The 17,876-nt window shown below is 37.9% G+C and overlaps 1 protein-coding gene across 9 annotated transcripts in view; it reads right to left on the reverse strand.

Annotated features, from left to right (window-relative positions):
- Positions 1-1,392: 1,392 nt before the first annotated feature.
- Positions 1,393-17,876, reverse strand: part of NF1 (neurofibromin 1) — a 233,396-nt gene continuing 216,912 nt past the window's right edge. For 8 of the 9 annotated variants that reach the window (XM_070478737.1, XM_070478736.1, XM_070478738.1 and 5 more), the window contains 3 exons: positions 16,555-16,771; positions 4,348-5,045; positions 1,393-1,609 (listed from right to left, as the gene is read on the reverse strand). In XM_070478737.1, the coding sequence (XP_070334838.1) occupies positions 4,903-5,045; positions 16,555-16,771 (360 nt within the window). In that variant the 3' untranslated portion in view covers positions 1,393-1,609; positions 4,348-4,902. The remainder of the gene's footprint in view (positions 1,610-4,347; positions 5,046-16,554; positions 16,772-17,876) is intronic. The other variant, XM_070478739.1, reaches the window with a different exon arrangement.

Genomic DNA, 17,876 nt, shown 5'->3' on the forward strand with positions numbered 1-17,876 from the left:
CAAACTCTGTTGTTCAAGGGTCAACTGTACTTGAATTTTCTGGTCTCTACTCCAGTGGTCTTTAAGCTTTAGTGGCCAGAGAACTTACCTGAAGCTTTGAGAGTGCGTACGCCTGTGGGTCCCGCTTCCCCCGGCCCACACACCATCTCTGTCTTTCCCTTCCTCCCTCCCAGGACATCCCTGGAGACTGCATATACTCTGCCTTGAAGGTTTGGGCCCAGAGTGCTAGCAAGTGCTCCAGATGAGGTTCCTCTGCTTCCCAAATGTCTTCCCATAAACAGAAAAGTACTTGCCTCAGACCTAAGGTATCTCCTTCATGGTCTTTTTAGCCCTTTATCTAATTTAATAGATACTGTTGCCCTCATAAGGATCAGCTCTGTCCTGGCCACAGGGTCTACGCTGTATTCTTTCTCCATCTGGGAGTAGCCCACATAATGGGGTAGACAAAATGTTATAACTCGCAGCAGTGGAGACAAGGAGAGTGTTTTGACAGTGCTTACACATGCTGTGTCTGGGAAGGTTCTCCTGGAGAGAGCTGAGAAGCTGGAGAGAATTGTGGGGTCCTAACATAAGCCCTCTATTGATCTTAGGGTGTCCTGGCATTTCTGGTTGCTCTTTTTTAAAGAACTAAAGTCAGCCTAACTCAGAAAGCAGAGTCACCCTTCATTTTGGCAGGCCCTCAAAATGCATTTGGTGGGGTTTAGGACATGCGATCTCAAAATATGCCACCTTGAAGGAGCCTGAGAAAACGGCAGAAGCAGGAAGGTTCCCTGACCTTTCTCCTCCCCTCCTTTCCTGAAACACACATAAAACCTTCACTTGAGAGGCCGGGCCCTCCCTAACCCGGGTGGGAAGGAGCATCCAAATCTCTGAAGACAGAGGGACTTCGAGAACTGGAATAGATCTTGCTAGGTTTCCTAACTTTACTGCACTTACCTCATAGTCTGACCTATGAGATTTCTACACGAATGCCCACTCTTCATCAAACCTAGGATAGAAATACTCAGGTTTAACTGTTTTTTGTTTTTTTTTGCGGGGGGGGGGGGGGTTCTCTCATCTCTTTTTGAAGGCTCCTGTCATGTAAAATTTATACTAAATAAATGTGTAGGCTTTTCTCCTATCAATTTATCAGTCTAATTTTCAGACTCAAGGGAAACTTTTTTCTCCCCTACGCATTTCATCAAAATTATTTTACCTTTAGTTGGGAGAAGTTCTCGAACTAGAAAGGTCTTTTCCATGGCAGGGTAGGGGGTGGTGGTGGTGGTTTAAGAACCCAAGACATCCTTAAAAGAAAGGAAATGGCCTTAATGTTTCAAAAGATCAGGGAGGAGTAATGGGCAAGTAAGAAAAGAGAGCTGATGCATGTGAAGAAATTAAATAACTCCCCACATCTTAGAGCAGATTGAATTTACATTTTACTTAAAAAAAGGGGGAGGAGTACATACACAGGGAGGAGAATGGGATAGGAACAACAGTGATCTGAAATGGATTTCTACAGTTCTCCCCTACAATGGTGGACTTTGTCTGTTGGGCAGTATTTCTCCTGCTGGCGTACAACTGCTTACAATATTAACGAGGCTGTAGACAAGGGAACTGCCAGAGTTTGGGCCTGAACAGAAAAGAGAGGAAGTTATCATATACAATGTAAGTTTACAATACACAGCATTTTCTTTAAATGATGTAACGTAGTCGCAGGAAGAAGTTAACAATACTAACACGAGAATAATCAAATTTTTTGTTTGTTATCCATGTACAGCAACTAACTGCTTTACAAAAAAGCAAAATAATACAATATATCATCACATGTATTTACAGTGTAGTAAATATACTTTTCTGTCAAATTTTACACAAACTATTTACAGGTGAATATACTGCATTAAAAAAAAAACTGTGTGGCTGACACTAAGAGTGAATTTTTGTATAAGTCCATTGCATAACATTGAATAAGACATGCCTCATATGCCTGGGTTAGGGGTGGGATGTAAAAACAAAACCAAAAAACAGACAGAGAAGCAAAACAGAACTGAGAACCCTAAAGCCTGCTAAGCAGGGTGGGTTGCCGCTTCCATTCTGTCTCCCCCAGGACATCCCCTGTCTATTCTCTCCAGGGTCCTCAGCCCTGGCCTAGGACCTGCACGGAGCCGGCCCCCAGTAATGACAGGTGCTGAGTGGATGCAGGAGAGAGCACTGGCCATGTCCCCCAAAGCTAGAGAACCAGGTCTCAAGGCTGGCAAAGAAGGGCACACCCCTGGGACAAAGCGGGGGATAAAGCAGGGAGATCATGACAAAAAAATGGTGAGTTAATGTTTTCCTTTTTAAAAAGTCAGGGGAAACATCTACAAACCCAAAACAAATTGCTTTATAGAACTTACATCAGATTATGCAGAATAGGCAACCTGCTGTAAACTTCAGAATTTCTTGTGCAGTTTATATGTATGAGGCCTAAAAAAAGTTTCATTTCTCCAGGGGAAGCATATTGGTGAGACTGACCTCATGTTCATTTTAGTTTCTTGGAAAACTAGAGTTTCCTCAAAAGTCAGAAATTCTTTAAACAAGGTGAACCTTAAACCTTAAGTTTTCAAATTTCTAGTATGTACTGGTTAAAAGCACTTCTGCAATTCAAAGAAGGTCCAAAGTTCTGATTTATGCAATGCAGATCATTTCATGAGGTACTTCAAGTGAATTCATTCCCTTCATTACACTAGAGGGAAGTTAACAAATAAATTTCAGAAATAACATACCCTGGAAAACTTGTTTATGGAAAGATCAATATTTTTTTAGCGGTAAAGCTTTGGAAGTTTCTCTGTTTTGATGGGAGAAGCAAAATAGCGTAATACTACCCACAGTCATTGCACCAAACCAACCAACAAAGAGGGAAAAACACAGAACCAAAATTACTAAAAGCTCACATTCCAGGAGCCAGGGTGCCCACCCCAGAAGCTCTGGGTTGTGGGAAGACACGGACCTTACCGGCAGCTTGGCATTCTTGGCACCAGGCTGTCAAAGATCTATTTCTAAGCTCAGCTCTGGTCTTACTTCCTTATCACCTTAGTTGCTCTGTTATTACAACATTCTATTCTAATGAAGCCTCTACAATAGTTAAAAAGTTTAGTTAATTGCACATATCTTCAATATTTTCCAACAATTCAGGGTCAAAATAACTATTAGCAGTAAAGTGTTTTTTTTTTTTCATTTTGGCAAATGGTTCTTACTTTTCCCAGGACTGTAAACAAATTAAAAAAATTAAATTCTTGTTATTTCTGAATATCAAAAGCAATTTTATTTACATTAACATATTACATTGTTACTGTGTGGATAAATGTGAAATGTGTTATATTATTAAAATCAGAACACTTAAGTGTACCATTATTTATTGATTTAGCTGTGGAATTTAATTTACTGAAATCCACTCATGAAACAGCACTTTAGGAAATTCCCCCTCCCCTAGGTTTCTTTTCCCCTCCCAAAGCCATTACATCTTAACATATAAAGGGAGCCCAGGAATAGGGGGATAATATCTTCTTGTAATAAATATGGTTTAGTCCTAAATTGGAACATCCAGATACTAATATAGTCACTGAAGTCAAATTATTTTGCATACTGCAGGTACCACAAAGAAACTGGACCTGCATCACTATGGAAATTCCAATGCCATGATAATCCATACCATTCAGCATAGCAGCAACTCTCAAGGTCCCCTATTGTCATAATAATGCAGGCTGACCAGTCTTTCACAGTGATTAAATGCAATTCTATCATATAGAACCGAAACGTTTTGCTAGAGATTCCTGATTTTTTGGAGGGGAGAGGAAAGATTACAAGACATTTAAAATACATCTCATCAAAAAAAGTTTTGATAATATACACCATACTCTATGTTTCTGGGAAAAATATTAAACAAAATAAAAGCATCATCTACTCTAATAGTCACGTACCATTCCATTTTGTATGGAGCTAATGCAACCATCTACGAAATTACCTTCTAGGAACAATTTTCGACACTTTGTTCACTGATTACCCTGATTGGAATTATTTAGTAAAGAAGAGGAGGAGGGGAAAAATGTATAATTACTATACTTAGTATAGTTTTGGTGTACAAAAACAAAAAAAATGACTTTTAGCATATTTAAAGATTAAAAGATAATCAACTGGAGAAAAATATAAACTAGTTTGGATGACTGAGTTTGGATAAGGCCTCAGAACTCATCTCTTTCAATTCAGTAATGTTAAGATATATGTGGTTATGTTTATTTCCTGTAATTATTGCTAATACTCAAGTGTTAGTATTTCTTAAGAACCCACTACAAAATACTAAATCCCTCCACCCTCCCCCCTACCCCAAAGTACCTTGCCTGTGGCTTTATGGTGTGAAGTCACTGAGGCTTGACCTCTATGGTTCTTCAGTTTTGTAAGGTAAAAAAAAGTCCACAGCTAAAAGTCAGATTAAACATACTGGGGTTATAATATTATTTCTCCCATAAACTTCTATCTTGAAAAGTGTGTAAATAAGACTAACACTTTACTTTATGTTGAAGAAGGGGAAAACATAGAAGGCAGAGCTCTGTGCAAATGGCTTTCATAGCTGGCCAGTAGTAGCAGTATTCAAGAATTCATCCTTTCTCACAATTGGGATGTTCTCAGTTCAAGTGTCCTGACTGCCCACTCTCTGCAGCTGTTCTGAACACTTGCTTAAACCGAAAGTAAAAAAAAAAAAAAAAAGTTAAAGAAAAAAGCAGCATTAAATTTAGGCAATGCTTCCAAGAGTTGATCATCTGGCAACATGGCAGACTGGATGGGCTCATTAGAAAACATGAAGTGCAGCATCACAGCACGGAGGTGAGGGGTCACTAGTGAAGAGCCCGTGTCAGTTAAGTCTGTTTGAAAAAGGAAAGAAAGAAAGCTTCACACGATCTTCTTAATGCTATTACGTTTGAAACTGCCAGCACTTCTCTGCTTCTGCACCTGGCTTGCGGATCCATGGCGAGTTCGTCCACTGTTACAGTGCCCAGTGGTGGGAGAGAGTTCAACGTTCTCCTTGTCGATTCCTGGAGAGAAAGGAAGCAGCCAGTTACCCCCTTCTCCTCTGGCGTTAAGCTCCAGGACTGAATCTCACAATTTGGAAATGAGATACAACCTGGTCTATTGTTTTCGCATTCATTTTAACAGTCAACTGCTAAGAGTGTTTACAAAGATCTTGAGGTTTACGCACCTCACACTTTGTTCAGCAAAATTTGCTACCATAGCAGAAAAATAGCATAAGGGGGGAAAAACAAAACAAAAACCAGAGAAGTTGCAAGGAAAAGCCAGAGGCAGGCAGGCTTGAGCTGAATGAAAGAAACGCTAGCAGTCACCAGACCAGAACGCCTTCCTCCAAATCATACCAGAAGTGCCCAGCAGAGGGCCAGGTAGCTTGCTAGCTGTTTATACACAGGCTGTATTCTGTAACTCCAAAACCTACAGAAATACGCCATTTCAAAGAAAGGGGGATGCCCTTTCTTCTCAAAATCATAGTGCCTACCCCAAAGGAGCTCAAACATTTACTGAGAAGATAATATATCCCAAAGGTCATACAGCAGAATTTTTGCTTTGATCTTTTCAACTCTGCCAAGTCATTTTTTGTTCTACACCTTAACAGTTGCCATTTACTTCTCTCATGGAGGAGATTAAACCTCCCCAAACAGGGCCCTACAATGTATTTTATAAATGATCTGATTAGTAACTTCATAAAGTGACAAGAAGCAAAAAACAGGGTATTTTTTTACTCATCAGATTAGTAAAGATTACAGATTAGACAGGTCACAGGATAGCGGTTACCTCTGGGGAAGGAGTGACTGGATGAAGGCATGAGGATGGTTTCTTGGGGGTGCCAGTGATGTTTTGTTTCTTGATCTGGATGCTGGATTTTTAAGTATGTTTACTTCTTAAAAGTTCATTAGATTGTAAATTTATAATCTGTGTGCTTTTCTGTTATACTTTAACAAACTTTACTAAAATAATTAGACCGATTATACCCACCTTTGACATAACTACTGGTGTCAAAAGAAAAAGTATTTTAGTCATTTGTAGCAAAATTTAAGCCATTTGTAGCAAAATGTAGCAAATCTTTACTAATATAGAAAAATGACCATAATTTGGGAGTAGGGGGAAAAGAAATACACATATAGGAAGAAAAAAAAAGGCTGGGAAAACATCTGCCAAAATACATTATTACTGGATGGTACAATTTCAGGTAATTTTTAACTTACTCTTTTTATTTTTTTGGCTGTGCCACGTGACTTTTGGGACTTTAGTTCCTCGAACCATGTCCCTTGCAATGGAAGTGGGGAGTCCTAACCACTGGAATGCTAGGGAATTCCCTACTTTATTCTTATTTGTATCATCTGAATTTTAAAATAAAGAGTAAATTTGAGAATGGAAAAATTTCTATTTATGGACAAAAAATAGCACTTCAAGTCAAAAAGTACTTATGTGACTGAAAGATCCATACATCTGTCTGTTGGCTCATGAATAGAAAATGGCTCTGTGATGACCTCCTTCTAGGAGTCACACACATCCTTCGTTTGGAGTCAGCCTTGAACTCCACTCAGAGTATGGAGCATCTACAGGCACCTGGTCTGATTTACACAGACTTCCTAGAGGGTTGCTGTCTTGAGTTTATCAAAGGAACACAGGCATATGGAAAAGTGCCCTGGGCTGGGAGTGCGGGTGCGGCACTAAAAATGTCAGCAACACCTCTCCAGGAGCCAAGGGCAGTGAACCTGCACTGAGTCTGTTCTAATCGAATCCTATGGGTAGAAAGATAAATGGAAGAAAATACACCGTGATGTTCAAAGAACTTTTCTCTGGGTAACAGAATTCTGGATGATTTTTATTCTCTTCTGCATACTTATTTTAATCTTCTCCAGAGCTATCTAGAAAAGAAATAACAAAATTGAAAGAAGACTGCTTATCATCTTTTGAACATACCTTGCACTCTGTGATGTGCGTGCAGCTCTTTCAATTGCCTTACCGATCTCTCCAAGATAAAGGGCAACCCGCATTTTTTTCTCATTTCTGTTTCTTTCATGATGCATTCTCCCTGTTTTTATATGGCATTTATATTTTGTCTATATTGTCACCACCTGTGTATATGTCATATTTTCTCTACTAGAATAAAAGCACCTTGAAGGGCAAAGATAATTTATTACTCATTTTTGTTTTTTCTCTAAGATCTAGTTGATGTCTTTTCCAACAAACACTGGTTGAACAGAATGTTTCCATTTTTAAATGTGACGGCTGCAACTGGGGAGAGTCAAAAAGTATCAATCCCTTTGACTGCCAGTGTGGCTGCACCATATTTTTACTGGAAAAGACAATACTGTTTTTAGCTTCTTCTGTCTGAAAGGATCATGAACTTGTCTGTGTATTTGATCTTCCCTTTCCTCAAATCTGCATGTGGCCTACAAGTACAAGGCCAATAGTTCCTTCCTTATCTAGGGTTATTTCCTTAATAGGAAGTAAGATTCAGGCAAAACTGGAACTTTAAAGATAAGAGTTTGAAACAATCAGGAGATGGTCATCAGGAGGGACACACTGTCAACCACCAGAGAGTTGGTGTCCCTCTGCCAGCAATTTTCCACCCTGGGGCCCTTTCTTGTGTGACCACCTTTGGTGAAGTCACACCCCTGACTAGACTATGGCTCTTTCTGGGGGTGGGGATTGGAGGAGCAGTCATCACACTGCAAGGAGGCAAAGCTTCCATCTGAGGACAAGGGCCTGTTCAGTTTAATTCTTAAGAATTAAAAGTTATATAAATTATAATCAGAGTAAGTCACTAGGGTGAAGGTTTCTTCAAAGATATACTAAGAATATTTCATTTCCTATTTTGTTAAGCAAATAACCTTCAGACCTCTAAATAAAAATTTAAATGTTAAGGGTAAGAACAAGCAATAAAGTTTTACACCTACTGTGATCTCAACTACATAAAGAAGAGAAATCAGAAGGCGAAGCACTGAAATGTTAATAAACAGTGATTATCTTAGAGTGGTGGGATTATAGGTGACTTTTTTCTTCTATTTTGCTGAATTTTCTAACTTTTTCCCCCGTACACAGGTATGTTCCTTTTAATTAAAAATTTTAAAGTATCATTGACTTAGGACTGTCACTGATAACCCAAAGTGTCAATGCTATGTGAGAGGTGGAGGTCCCATTTTTACTCTCAAATTCAATTTTCATCTCAATTCATTTTGTGTTTTTTTGTGTGTGTTTTCTTCCTATTGAGTGACCCAACCCTACAAGTCACACACAGGTAAATGTGGCATGATGGTGATTCCTAAGTTCGATTTCACAGCAAAAATGTTTTATTTTAAGGATCAAAGGAGAGGCTGACATAAAAATCTTGGAGGCTTTTTTAAAATCAATTATATCAAAGATAGCATCTTGAAAAAAGCCAAGTTAGTATGAAACAGAATGATCCTAGTATCCTGGTTTCTAAGCTCAATTCTCACTTTTGAGAATTTTGGCAGCATTCTTCTTTTCAACCCTCCTAAATTAAGACTAGAAACCTTTCTAGAAGCTAGTGAAGGATTTGGTCTTGATATTCTATAGGAAAAACTCTCAGATTATCAGCCCAACTGCCTAAATGTAGACAGACCCACCCTGCTTTGGTACACCAACATTTTATATGAGTGAGCAGACCTTGGTCCCGCACTCCCACTCATCAAGGCCTCTTGCAGGCTTTGTGTCCTGGTTTCTGATGCCCCTAAGCACGGCCTTCCCTTCTGACTCTCAGTGGGCACAAAAGCAGAAATCCACAAACTGACAGAAACTTGGAGGCGACCACTCAGGTGAAATAAAAGGTTAAAAACCTCTGAAGTCTTGACTTACTACTTTAAATTCCCTTAGATATGCTGTTCTTAAACATGCAGCCAGTTACAAACATGCAGGGCAGAAGAAGCTGAAAATTTTTCACAACAGTGTATTAATAAGCACTGTGCTTCAATGAACTGTAGTGGTTTCAAGTAAAGATAAAATCTTAAGTAAAAGGTGTTATTGGCCAAAATTCACTGAATTGAGTAAGTGGGAAAAAAAATCATTACACTATAGTTAAATAACATACATCCATTATATATCTACCTCCTCTGCTCAAACATGAGTTCCTTGAAGGCAGGTATCAGGGTTTACTTTGACAACTAGGGATACAGTTCCATCCCGACAAATAATACTTAAAGTCACCTATTTTTTAAACACCAAAATGATCTTTCAAACTGGAATCTAATATTTTCATGAGAAAATAAAAGGATCAAATCCTTTTTAGTTCTTGAGAAACTGAGGAGAAAATGAAAAACTTAATAATAATCCAAATCTCCTGCCACCTGCACAGGGCTCTAGTAAGGTCCCTGAATCTGCACTGCTTAGTTTATCCCATGTATCTATGGCAAACCTGTCAGAAAATTCTTACTGCATCTATGAGAAGGCAAAGGTGTCAGAGGGCTATTTGTTACATATATAATAAGGCACATCAGAAGACCCAGGGTCCAGTCTGTCTGGATGAGAACTCTTATTTTGTTTCAGTTCTTAATCTGGCACTTAAAATTAACAGTACATGTGCCTATTTCAAAGGACTGTTAGAAGAATCAGATAAGCTAGGTGAAGATTTTTTGCACATAATTACTACACAAATTAAGATGCTCCTAATAATTGGGAAAAAAAAGTGAAGTACTGAAAGCAGTTTTACAACAAATGCATAGGACTTTAATTTCATACTAGAATTTTTAAAGTTACTAAAACTAATGTAAATAAGCAAAAAACACCATTAAGTTTTCCTAGAAGAAAAGGTAACCAGAGCTTATTCTTGTGTGTGTGCGCTGTGCTCGGTCGCTTCAATGTTGCTTGACTCTTTGAGACCCTAGAGACTGTAGTTCTTTAGGCTCCCCAGTCCATGGGATTCTTCAAGCAAGAATACTGAAGTGGGTTGCCATGTCCTCTTCCAGGGAATCTTCCCAACCCAGGGATCAAACCTCCATCTCTTATGTCTCCTGCATTGGCAGGTGGGTTCTTTACCACTAGTACCACAAGTAAATACACTGATGGAGATGTGTTAATTATATATTTAGAATTATTAATCTTTTGAGCTAGATATACAAAAGATCAACTATAGGAACTTTAAAAATATTTGTAATGGATTTTCATCAATTGCTGACATCTCTTTTTCTAAACAGGTCTAATCTTTCTGTATATTAATTACTGAAGAATAAAAGAAAGAAAAGGCATCTTTTATAAATGAGACCTAACTGCATCACACTTTTTTCTTCTTAGTCCTTTGAGCTAACTAAGGACCGCATTCCTTCCTTTTTTTTAGCACAGGTGATTAAAAAAGACAGCCAGCTTTAACTTCTAAGGAAACACTGGGGTTGGCGTCATATTTACGGAAAATAAATACTTCCTAAGCTAAAAATTCTTCCCCACATCGCATACCTTCCTCGCTCCAGTAACTCTCCCTGGAGTTTCCTGTTAACCTGCCTGTGTTAGTTCAGGGCCGGGACAGCATCTTCAGTGTTCAGGGGGAACCTGGGCAGCTCTTCCATCAAGACCAGTCCTGGCCCTGCAGCGCCAGAAGCATTCAGACCTTACAGGAATGGCCTTGCAAGTCCTTTATGTGCCTGAGCCAGACTCTGCTTACAGGGATTGGTGAATGAAGTCTCATGCCATGTGCCTGGGATGAGTGCAGGGCAAGCAGTAATTCGTGCAAAGATGACAAAAGTAAAGAGTACCTTGATGAGGAAACAGCTGCATGAAAACTGCTGATTTAGAGCAAGGCAGAGAAGCTTCACAGACACAGAATGGAAGAGAAAACAAAAGTGAGTGATGTTCATAAGATTTTTAAAGGGTGAAATATGATTAGATACTGGATCATTATTAATTTTCTTGGTTTTTCAGGAGGGTTCTAGTTTTAATTATTGAACTGACAGCTAATTTCCTAAATATTACCAACTAATAAATGGTAGAACCTACAATTTTACAGATAGATGTGTTTTTACCACCCTTATTAGAAGTAAGGATTTTAGTGTAAATCAAGAATTACATTAAAAACTGAAGTGGAAAATTTGCAGAAATTACACCAACTAGTTGCTCAGTTTAAAATGACTTTTCTCCCTTAAATAGAAGGTGATAACAAAGAAAAAGAAGAAAAATAAATCAAGAATATACCAAATAAAGGTCTGTGCTACCATAAGTAGTTTCATAAAACATTAAAAAAAAAATGGCTTTGGAGACTTTAAGAAGTCTCAAAATAGAGGTTTCTTATGTTTCTTCTAAGAGGAGACACATTAAACCTGGTAAACACAGCAGCAGTGTGACTAAGTCTACTCTCTGCAGAGATGGTTTTTTTTTTTTTGCAAGGTTATAGTGAAATGAAAATGAAAAATAGGGCTTCTCTCTTTTTTTTTTTTGCAAGGTTATAGTGAAATGAAAATGAAAAATAGGGCTTGCAGAGATGGTTTTGATGAACCGACCCTTTCTGCACACAGCCGTCAGCACTACTCGGGGCTGGGGCTCTTAGAATCCCTAGCTGGCCCACCCAGCTTCCTGGGGGGAGGTCCACCTTACAGAGCAGAAGGACGGAATAACTGACTGACAGTCCTGGACACAGACCCAAAACGAAATGAAAGAAGTGAATTTAAAATAAAGTTCCACAACTAGGTCTTTGCTCTAGAAATATTCATGCTCTAATACTAACAGTAAAATAAGCTGATCAAAGAAAAAAATTAAGATTTTCTTTTCCAAGTGAAAAAATATTTAAAATAGATCACAGGCTTATTTTTGCTAAAAAATGTAATATACATCTCACATATTTTTGAGGCAAAAAATATATTATTAAACTTTAGCCATCATTATCACCTGATTTTTCCAAACAGATGTCCCTCTGAATGGTCAGAATACTTTATAGTTATAAGGTACAATATAACTACAAAAGGTCACAAAAGAGGTCAAAACAGTATACTGTGTATACCCTGCCACTCTTACTGTTCTGAAATCTGTTTGAGGGCAGGTCTCATGTCTTATTAGTGCCCCCACTTCCCTTGGTTTAACAGAGTCCCTTGCATGTAGTAAACCATGAATGATAATTCAAGACAAAATCTGGATTTGGGGTTATTTTCTACAGAGTACTGTAGTATTAATCTTGTACTTAAAAATCAAAGAACTTGTGTACACAAAGGATTTGTTAAACATGCCTCAGAAGGAAATAACAACTTCAGCTGAAATTGAATACTGAGATCCATAGGCAAAAACTGCCAAGTCTCTGGGGACCAGGGTCTCTCACCTTTAAATGTTCTGGAGTACCTACTGAATACCTACAATAGAGGAGTTTGAGTGTTTACTGAATTAAATGACAGTGTGAAAAATATTAGGAGGTCTCAGTAGAGTATAAATTAAATTTTAATATACTGTAGATGAATCTATTTAATTTCTTTTTAGTGAATACCATCATCCAGCAACTATCGCTTGTGTGCTCAGCTGTGTCCGACTCTGCAGGCCCGTGGACTGCAGCTCACAAAATCCATATAATGCCATCTGGATATTTATTTCTAGTATACTTGCTCTTTAATATTTGAAGAGGATACAGGAAGACTGTATTTGAAATGCATACTTGAAATGGTTATAAAGCACTCAACATGGTTTTAAAAAGGCACCTTTGCTCACCCAGTTAGAGAGCCACTTATGGCTTTCTTAAGCAAGAGAAAGGCCCATATACAGCATTTTTAGTAGATACGTTTTTATTTTCTAGCTCTAATTCTGGTTCTTTAATTCATGTCCAGCTCAGCAACACTGGGCCAAAGAATGGATCACAATATCAAATTTGAAATATTCTTATTTATCAAAGAGTAAATGTTATAGATTCTCTTCAAGGTTCTGATAATGGCATGTGGGAAAATCTGAAGAGACAAAGTTCTATGTTCATTTGGCTAATAAGGGCCACAGTTAACACAATTTCATATGCAATGAACTCTGAGTATACTCCACTGGCTCCACGGATACCAAATTCAATTTCTGTGAGGAGTGGAGTCAGAAGACAGTCATTTATGTATCTTCATATATAAAAACATAAAACTTATAAAAAAATCCTCCTTGTGTTAAGGGGATAGACAAATGGCCTATGATCATCTGTCAAGAAGAATGTATTTTCAGAGACGCTGGTTTTATGTAAATGACTGCCACTTCCTCAGAAGCTGGTGACTTACTGAATTATCACCAAAATTTTTACTTAAATAAGGTTTTAATGCTTGATAGGGAGGGCTAGGGAGTTCATGAATTTCTTATGTAGCTAATTTGATGGCAGAGAATACTGGAGATCAATAGAAGATACAGCTTAGTGGTCAATCCTGCTAAGTACCAAAGATCCAGAAAGCAAAGTCTTAAATCGACGGAAAGTTTGAAGCAAAGTTTGAGCTGTGTGCAGATCAGCATCTTTTGCTTTTTGACAAAAAGCAACAAAGCTTACACCTGCTTAAAATTCAGTAGACTAGCGTTGGTTGATATTGGATAATTAATGGCAAGCAACACTCATGGTCCATTTCAGGGAGAGACATAGGGCTTCTTTAAATATTTCTGCTTAGCACATGGCTGATCAAAGTGGAAACAGGGAAATATACTGGTTTCTATTCAACTAAATACCAAAGTTGAAATGCTAGAGCGAGTTATGAATCTGGATTAGATTCATCACTTCTTTTAGCCCTTTGATACCAGCAAACTCTGTTCCACAAAGAATTGAGGAGACAGGGATATAAGATTACAAGGACCTAAAGTTATTAAACAGCATGCCTAGTTAGAAAGTATAAACTCTTATAAGAGGTATTATCTAAGTACAAATGACAAAAACACAATAATTAGGCAGATAGATAAATCAGGATCCTTTCATGGAGATAAATCCACAATTTAGAGATACAAATGGGTTTCATCAAAGAGTAAAGTGACTATTGAAAAGATAAGCTCTTTCTCTAATAAAATGTAGTAAAATAATCTGGCAAACCAAAGGACATAAAATTTACAATTTAGAGACAGAAAATGCTGAGCACCATTATCCTAAAGAATTAATTCTATCACTTTTAAACTTCAGTTTCATTTCAGAATAGTCAGAGGTTTTCAGGGTGTTATAATTCATTCAAGTGGCCATCTTTGGAGAGCTACTAGAGGTGACACTGTAGGTTTAAAACTGTAACCAAAACCACATACACTATTCTTTGATTTTTCTAGACAATTCTAAATAAGAGGTTGCAGAGTAGGACTATTTTTCTAAGCAAATGATATGGTTAATGTCCAATCAACACAGGACATGAACAGTTCATCAGCGACCAGAACGTGTGCTGGTACCTTTATTTTAATCTGATTATTTTGTTGTCTCTATCAGTGGGTAAAAATAGGCAGAAATATCCCTGGTAGTCAGATTAAAAAAAACAGAAGTTAATATAAAAATAACTAATCATTTTGACAGCTTTAACATCTCTTTAGTAGTCCAAGAGGCAAAACGTTGGTTAAAATGAACCAAACTTGAAAAACAAGAGGATCGATATAGGCAGAGTCTACGGATTTTCTAATCATGATCAACTTCAGTGGTTGACTAATCCAGACGATAGACAGCTCTACAGGAGAAAAGCTGTGGTGGACTTAGGTAAGGCAAAAGGAAATAATGAGACAGACATAAACATATGAAAGAGAACGGGAAAGCAAGGGAAGGGAAGGAAGAAAGATGGCAGATACTGAAGGCAACGGATGTGGTGGGAAGAGCACTGGCCTTGGTTCTAGATAAGACTGTGTGATAAAGCAATTCACTTGGCTCTTCTAAGCCCAGTCTCCCCTTCATGTATGACACTGTGAGCTCAGAACTAAATTACGTCTGTAGTACCCTCTAGCTCCAAAGAGCTAAGATTTTATCATGGGGGGCTGGGTGTGGGGGGTGGTGGTGATGTGGGAAAGAGTGTAGTCACTGCAGTATCTAGAGACAGTAAAGTTTTGCCCTGGCTTTAACAGCTGAAATGCTGATAATGGGGCAAGATCCTATGCACACTCTAGTGTGCAAGAATCACCTGAGTGTTAAAATGCTCGCTGGGCCTACTCTAGGCAGTTTCTTGTGCAGGAGGTCTGGAGTGGGATTCTAGCAGCCACATTTCAACAAGCTCCTAACTGACACTGAGGCTGCTGGTCTGGGACCACACTTGGAGAAACACTGTCCTAGGGAGTAGGTAACAGAGGTCAAATGAACACAGTTATAGGGGGGAAAAGTTGGCAAGATTTCACTTATATTTTTTGGGGGAGGGGAAACCTGACTAGCTGCAGTAAGGTGACTGACAAATAAGTGCTAGATCAAATAATTTGTTTCCTCTGCTGACCAAGGTTTTGTTGTTGACCAAGGCTTAACAGATCATAGATGAATATAGCAGTTTAATATAATGGTTTATAATATGTATGAACTGGGCACTAGATTTGCCAAGTTCTTTTTTTTTTTTTTTTTTTTGCCAAGTTCTTTAGAACCTTCAAAACTATGTATGTCTAAATATTCAGGCAAAACCAGGATTATAAACTGGAAATTCTATTTATGGATCTTGAACAATACAAAGTAGTTATAATACATTACTTGGCTTTTTAAAAGAAAATCCACTTAACACTTAACTACATTTAGTAACTTTTCCTTATAGCATGAGTAAACTTTTCAGATAATGGAAATTTAAACACAAAACCTTTTTAATTTTAACCACTTTAAAAAGATATCTTTCTGAGTATAAACATGACCTCAACGGAATTCCTTCATTATTACTGTCATTATAACATGCACAATGGTGTCAGTTCTGTAATGACTGAGTAACACCTCCAGGGTGGACCGGAGTCATAAGAAATCATCTGCTTTGACACTGAATGAGCCCAAAGTTCTGTGCATTTGCTGTTTCTGTCATCTTGCTTATCTCAGCCCCACCCAAGCTATTAGCTATTTCCCAATGTATCCACCTGTTAGTTGCATGTTGAATTGGTATACTTTTCACACTCAGACCTAAGAGTGACTTCAGAGTGAGGAATATGCTTATGGGCTTTAAGATGTTATGTTCTTGCTGTGGCTTTTTTGTCTGGGTGCTTGTTCAGCCCTAGATTTTCAGGTTGTTGTTGGAAGTAGGGAGTTGGGACACTACTATACTGTGTGGATTTTTTGGACCCAGTAGGCTGTGCCAGAGACACAGAGACACTAGGGCAAGATTAGCACATCTAGTAAGCGAGTTATCATTCTGTTCACTTACAGGGGTTACCTGTCCCTGAGGTTACTTTTCCTGCCTAAACTCTTAAAAATGTTTCAACCTTGGAATACTATGTAAACACTCTATAAACATGTCACTATTTTTGCTGCACTCTTTGAAAGCAGAAAGCTTTACAGAAACCAAAATTCAAATCAGCTACAAGGTAAAGAAGAAATGTAAGATGAATTTCATGATAAAAAAGAGCAATATCTGCTGTAAACAGATAACAAGGGAATTCCTAATGTTGTATAGTAATATTATTGCTCAAATTTATATAAAGAGTACATTTACTGACCTGGGGAATGCTGGGAAGTTGCAAGTGAGGTCATGGAATTAGAAAGGTTAAGGTTAGCAGTAATACTAAGCTGGCTCTGCACTGCAGGAGGATAAGGAGATGTGGGTGTCAGGAGGGACTCCTCACTGGTTTCTTCATCAATTCCAGGCAAATACGTGTCAATCAAGGCATCAAGAAACTTAACAATAAGCTCAGCATAGTCTGGGATTTGTGTTTGCTGTAATGGAAAATACGAAATTATTTTAGCTCCGTTCTTTTTTATTTTTTCTAAATCCCCTTTGAAGCCAAAAAAGAGTAATTCAATTTTTATTTTGGGCTTAATTTACTATTTTTCTTCTTTTATACTACAGATCATTAAAAAAAGTGTGGGGGGAATGAAATAATATTTATAGACTACCATGGGACTTAAAACTGGGAATTTTATTCAGCTTACACTTACGGCTTCCAGATGAACCTGCAATTACTGGAGGCCACGCGTAGACAAAGACTGAATTAATCCTGAGACAATCCAATTATCAGGAATGATGTCTACACTATTTTCCAAAACAGGGAGAATGAGCAGAGCATCATTCCAGCTGCCATTTAGAGATTCAACTAACTAATAAACACTCTAAAGAGAATGGAGGGTTACTGGCCATCAAACCACGAAAGTTGCTGCATGACACACTTGTTTCTGTGACTTCAGGCCCACTTTGTAAATGAAAGCCTTTGCATATCAAGAGGTATTCAGTAATAATAAAATAAAACTAAACACTCAATTTTTATAACAAAGTTTACACTATTTACATTGATTCAGCACCCCTATCTCTAGAACACTGCACTAGGGAAAGAAATAGAAGTCCTGCCTTCAAGGAACCTCAATCAATTTGGAAAGAGAGCATATACAGAGAGAATCATTAAAAACATTGTTTATGTCACACTATATCAACAAATGCCAATCAAAGAACAAACTGAATGGACCACATGAGGATATTTTCAGGGAAGAGTGAATCTAATGCAACAGCTTGAGAGGAAAAAAATGTTTTCACAAGGTAAATTTTTTTCATTATGTAATTTTAAAAACAGGTTTAATTGACATATAACGTTGTATTAATTTCAGGTCATGAGGTAGATTTCGGCCATATGTAATGATCTTTCCTAATCATAAGATACCTAAGTGTGTGCCTTAAGGTCATCAATTACATGAGGGACTGAGGACAGAAAAGTTTACAGAGGTTTATTATACCTTTCTGAAAAGTCAAGCATAAATTTAGTTGTTTTTTTTTTTTTTTTGGTAAAAGCTAGTATATAAACATATTAAAGGTATTGCCTCTTGGAAAGAA

The sequence above is a fragment of the Odocoileus virginianus genome, chromosome 17, assembly GCF_023699985.2.
Source record: "Odocoileus virginianus isolate 20LAN1187 ecotype Illinois chromosome 17, Ovbor_1.2, whole genome shotgun sequence".
Taxonomy (NCBI): Eukaryota; Metazoa; Chordata; class Mammalia; order Artiodactyla; family Cervidae; genus Odocoileus; species Odocoileus virginianus.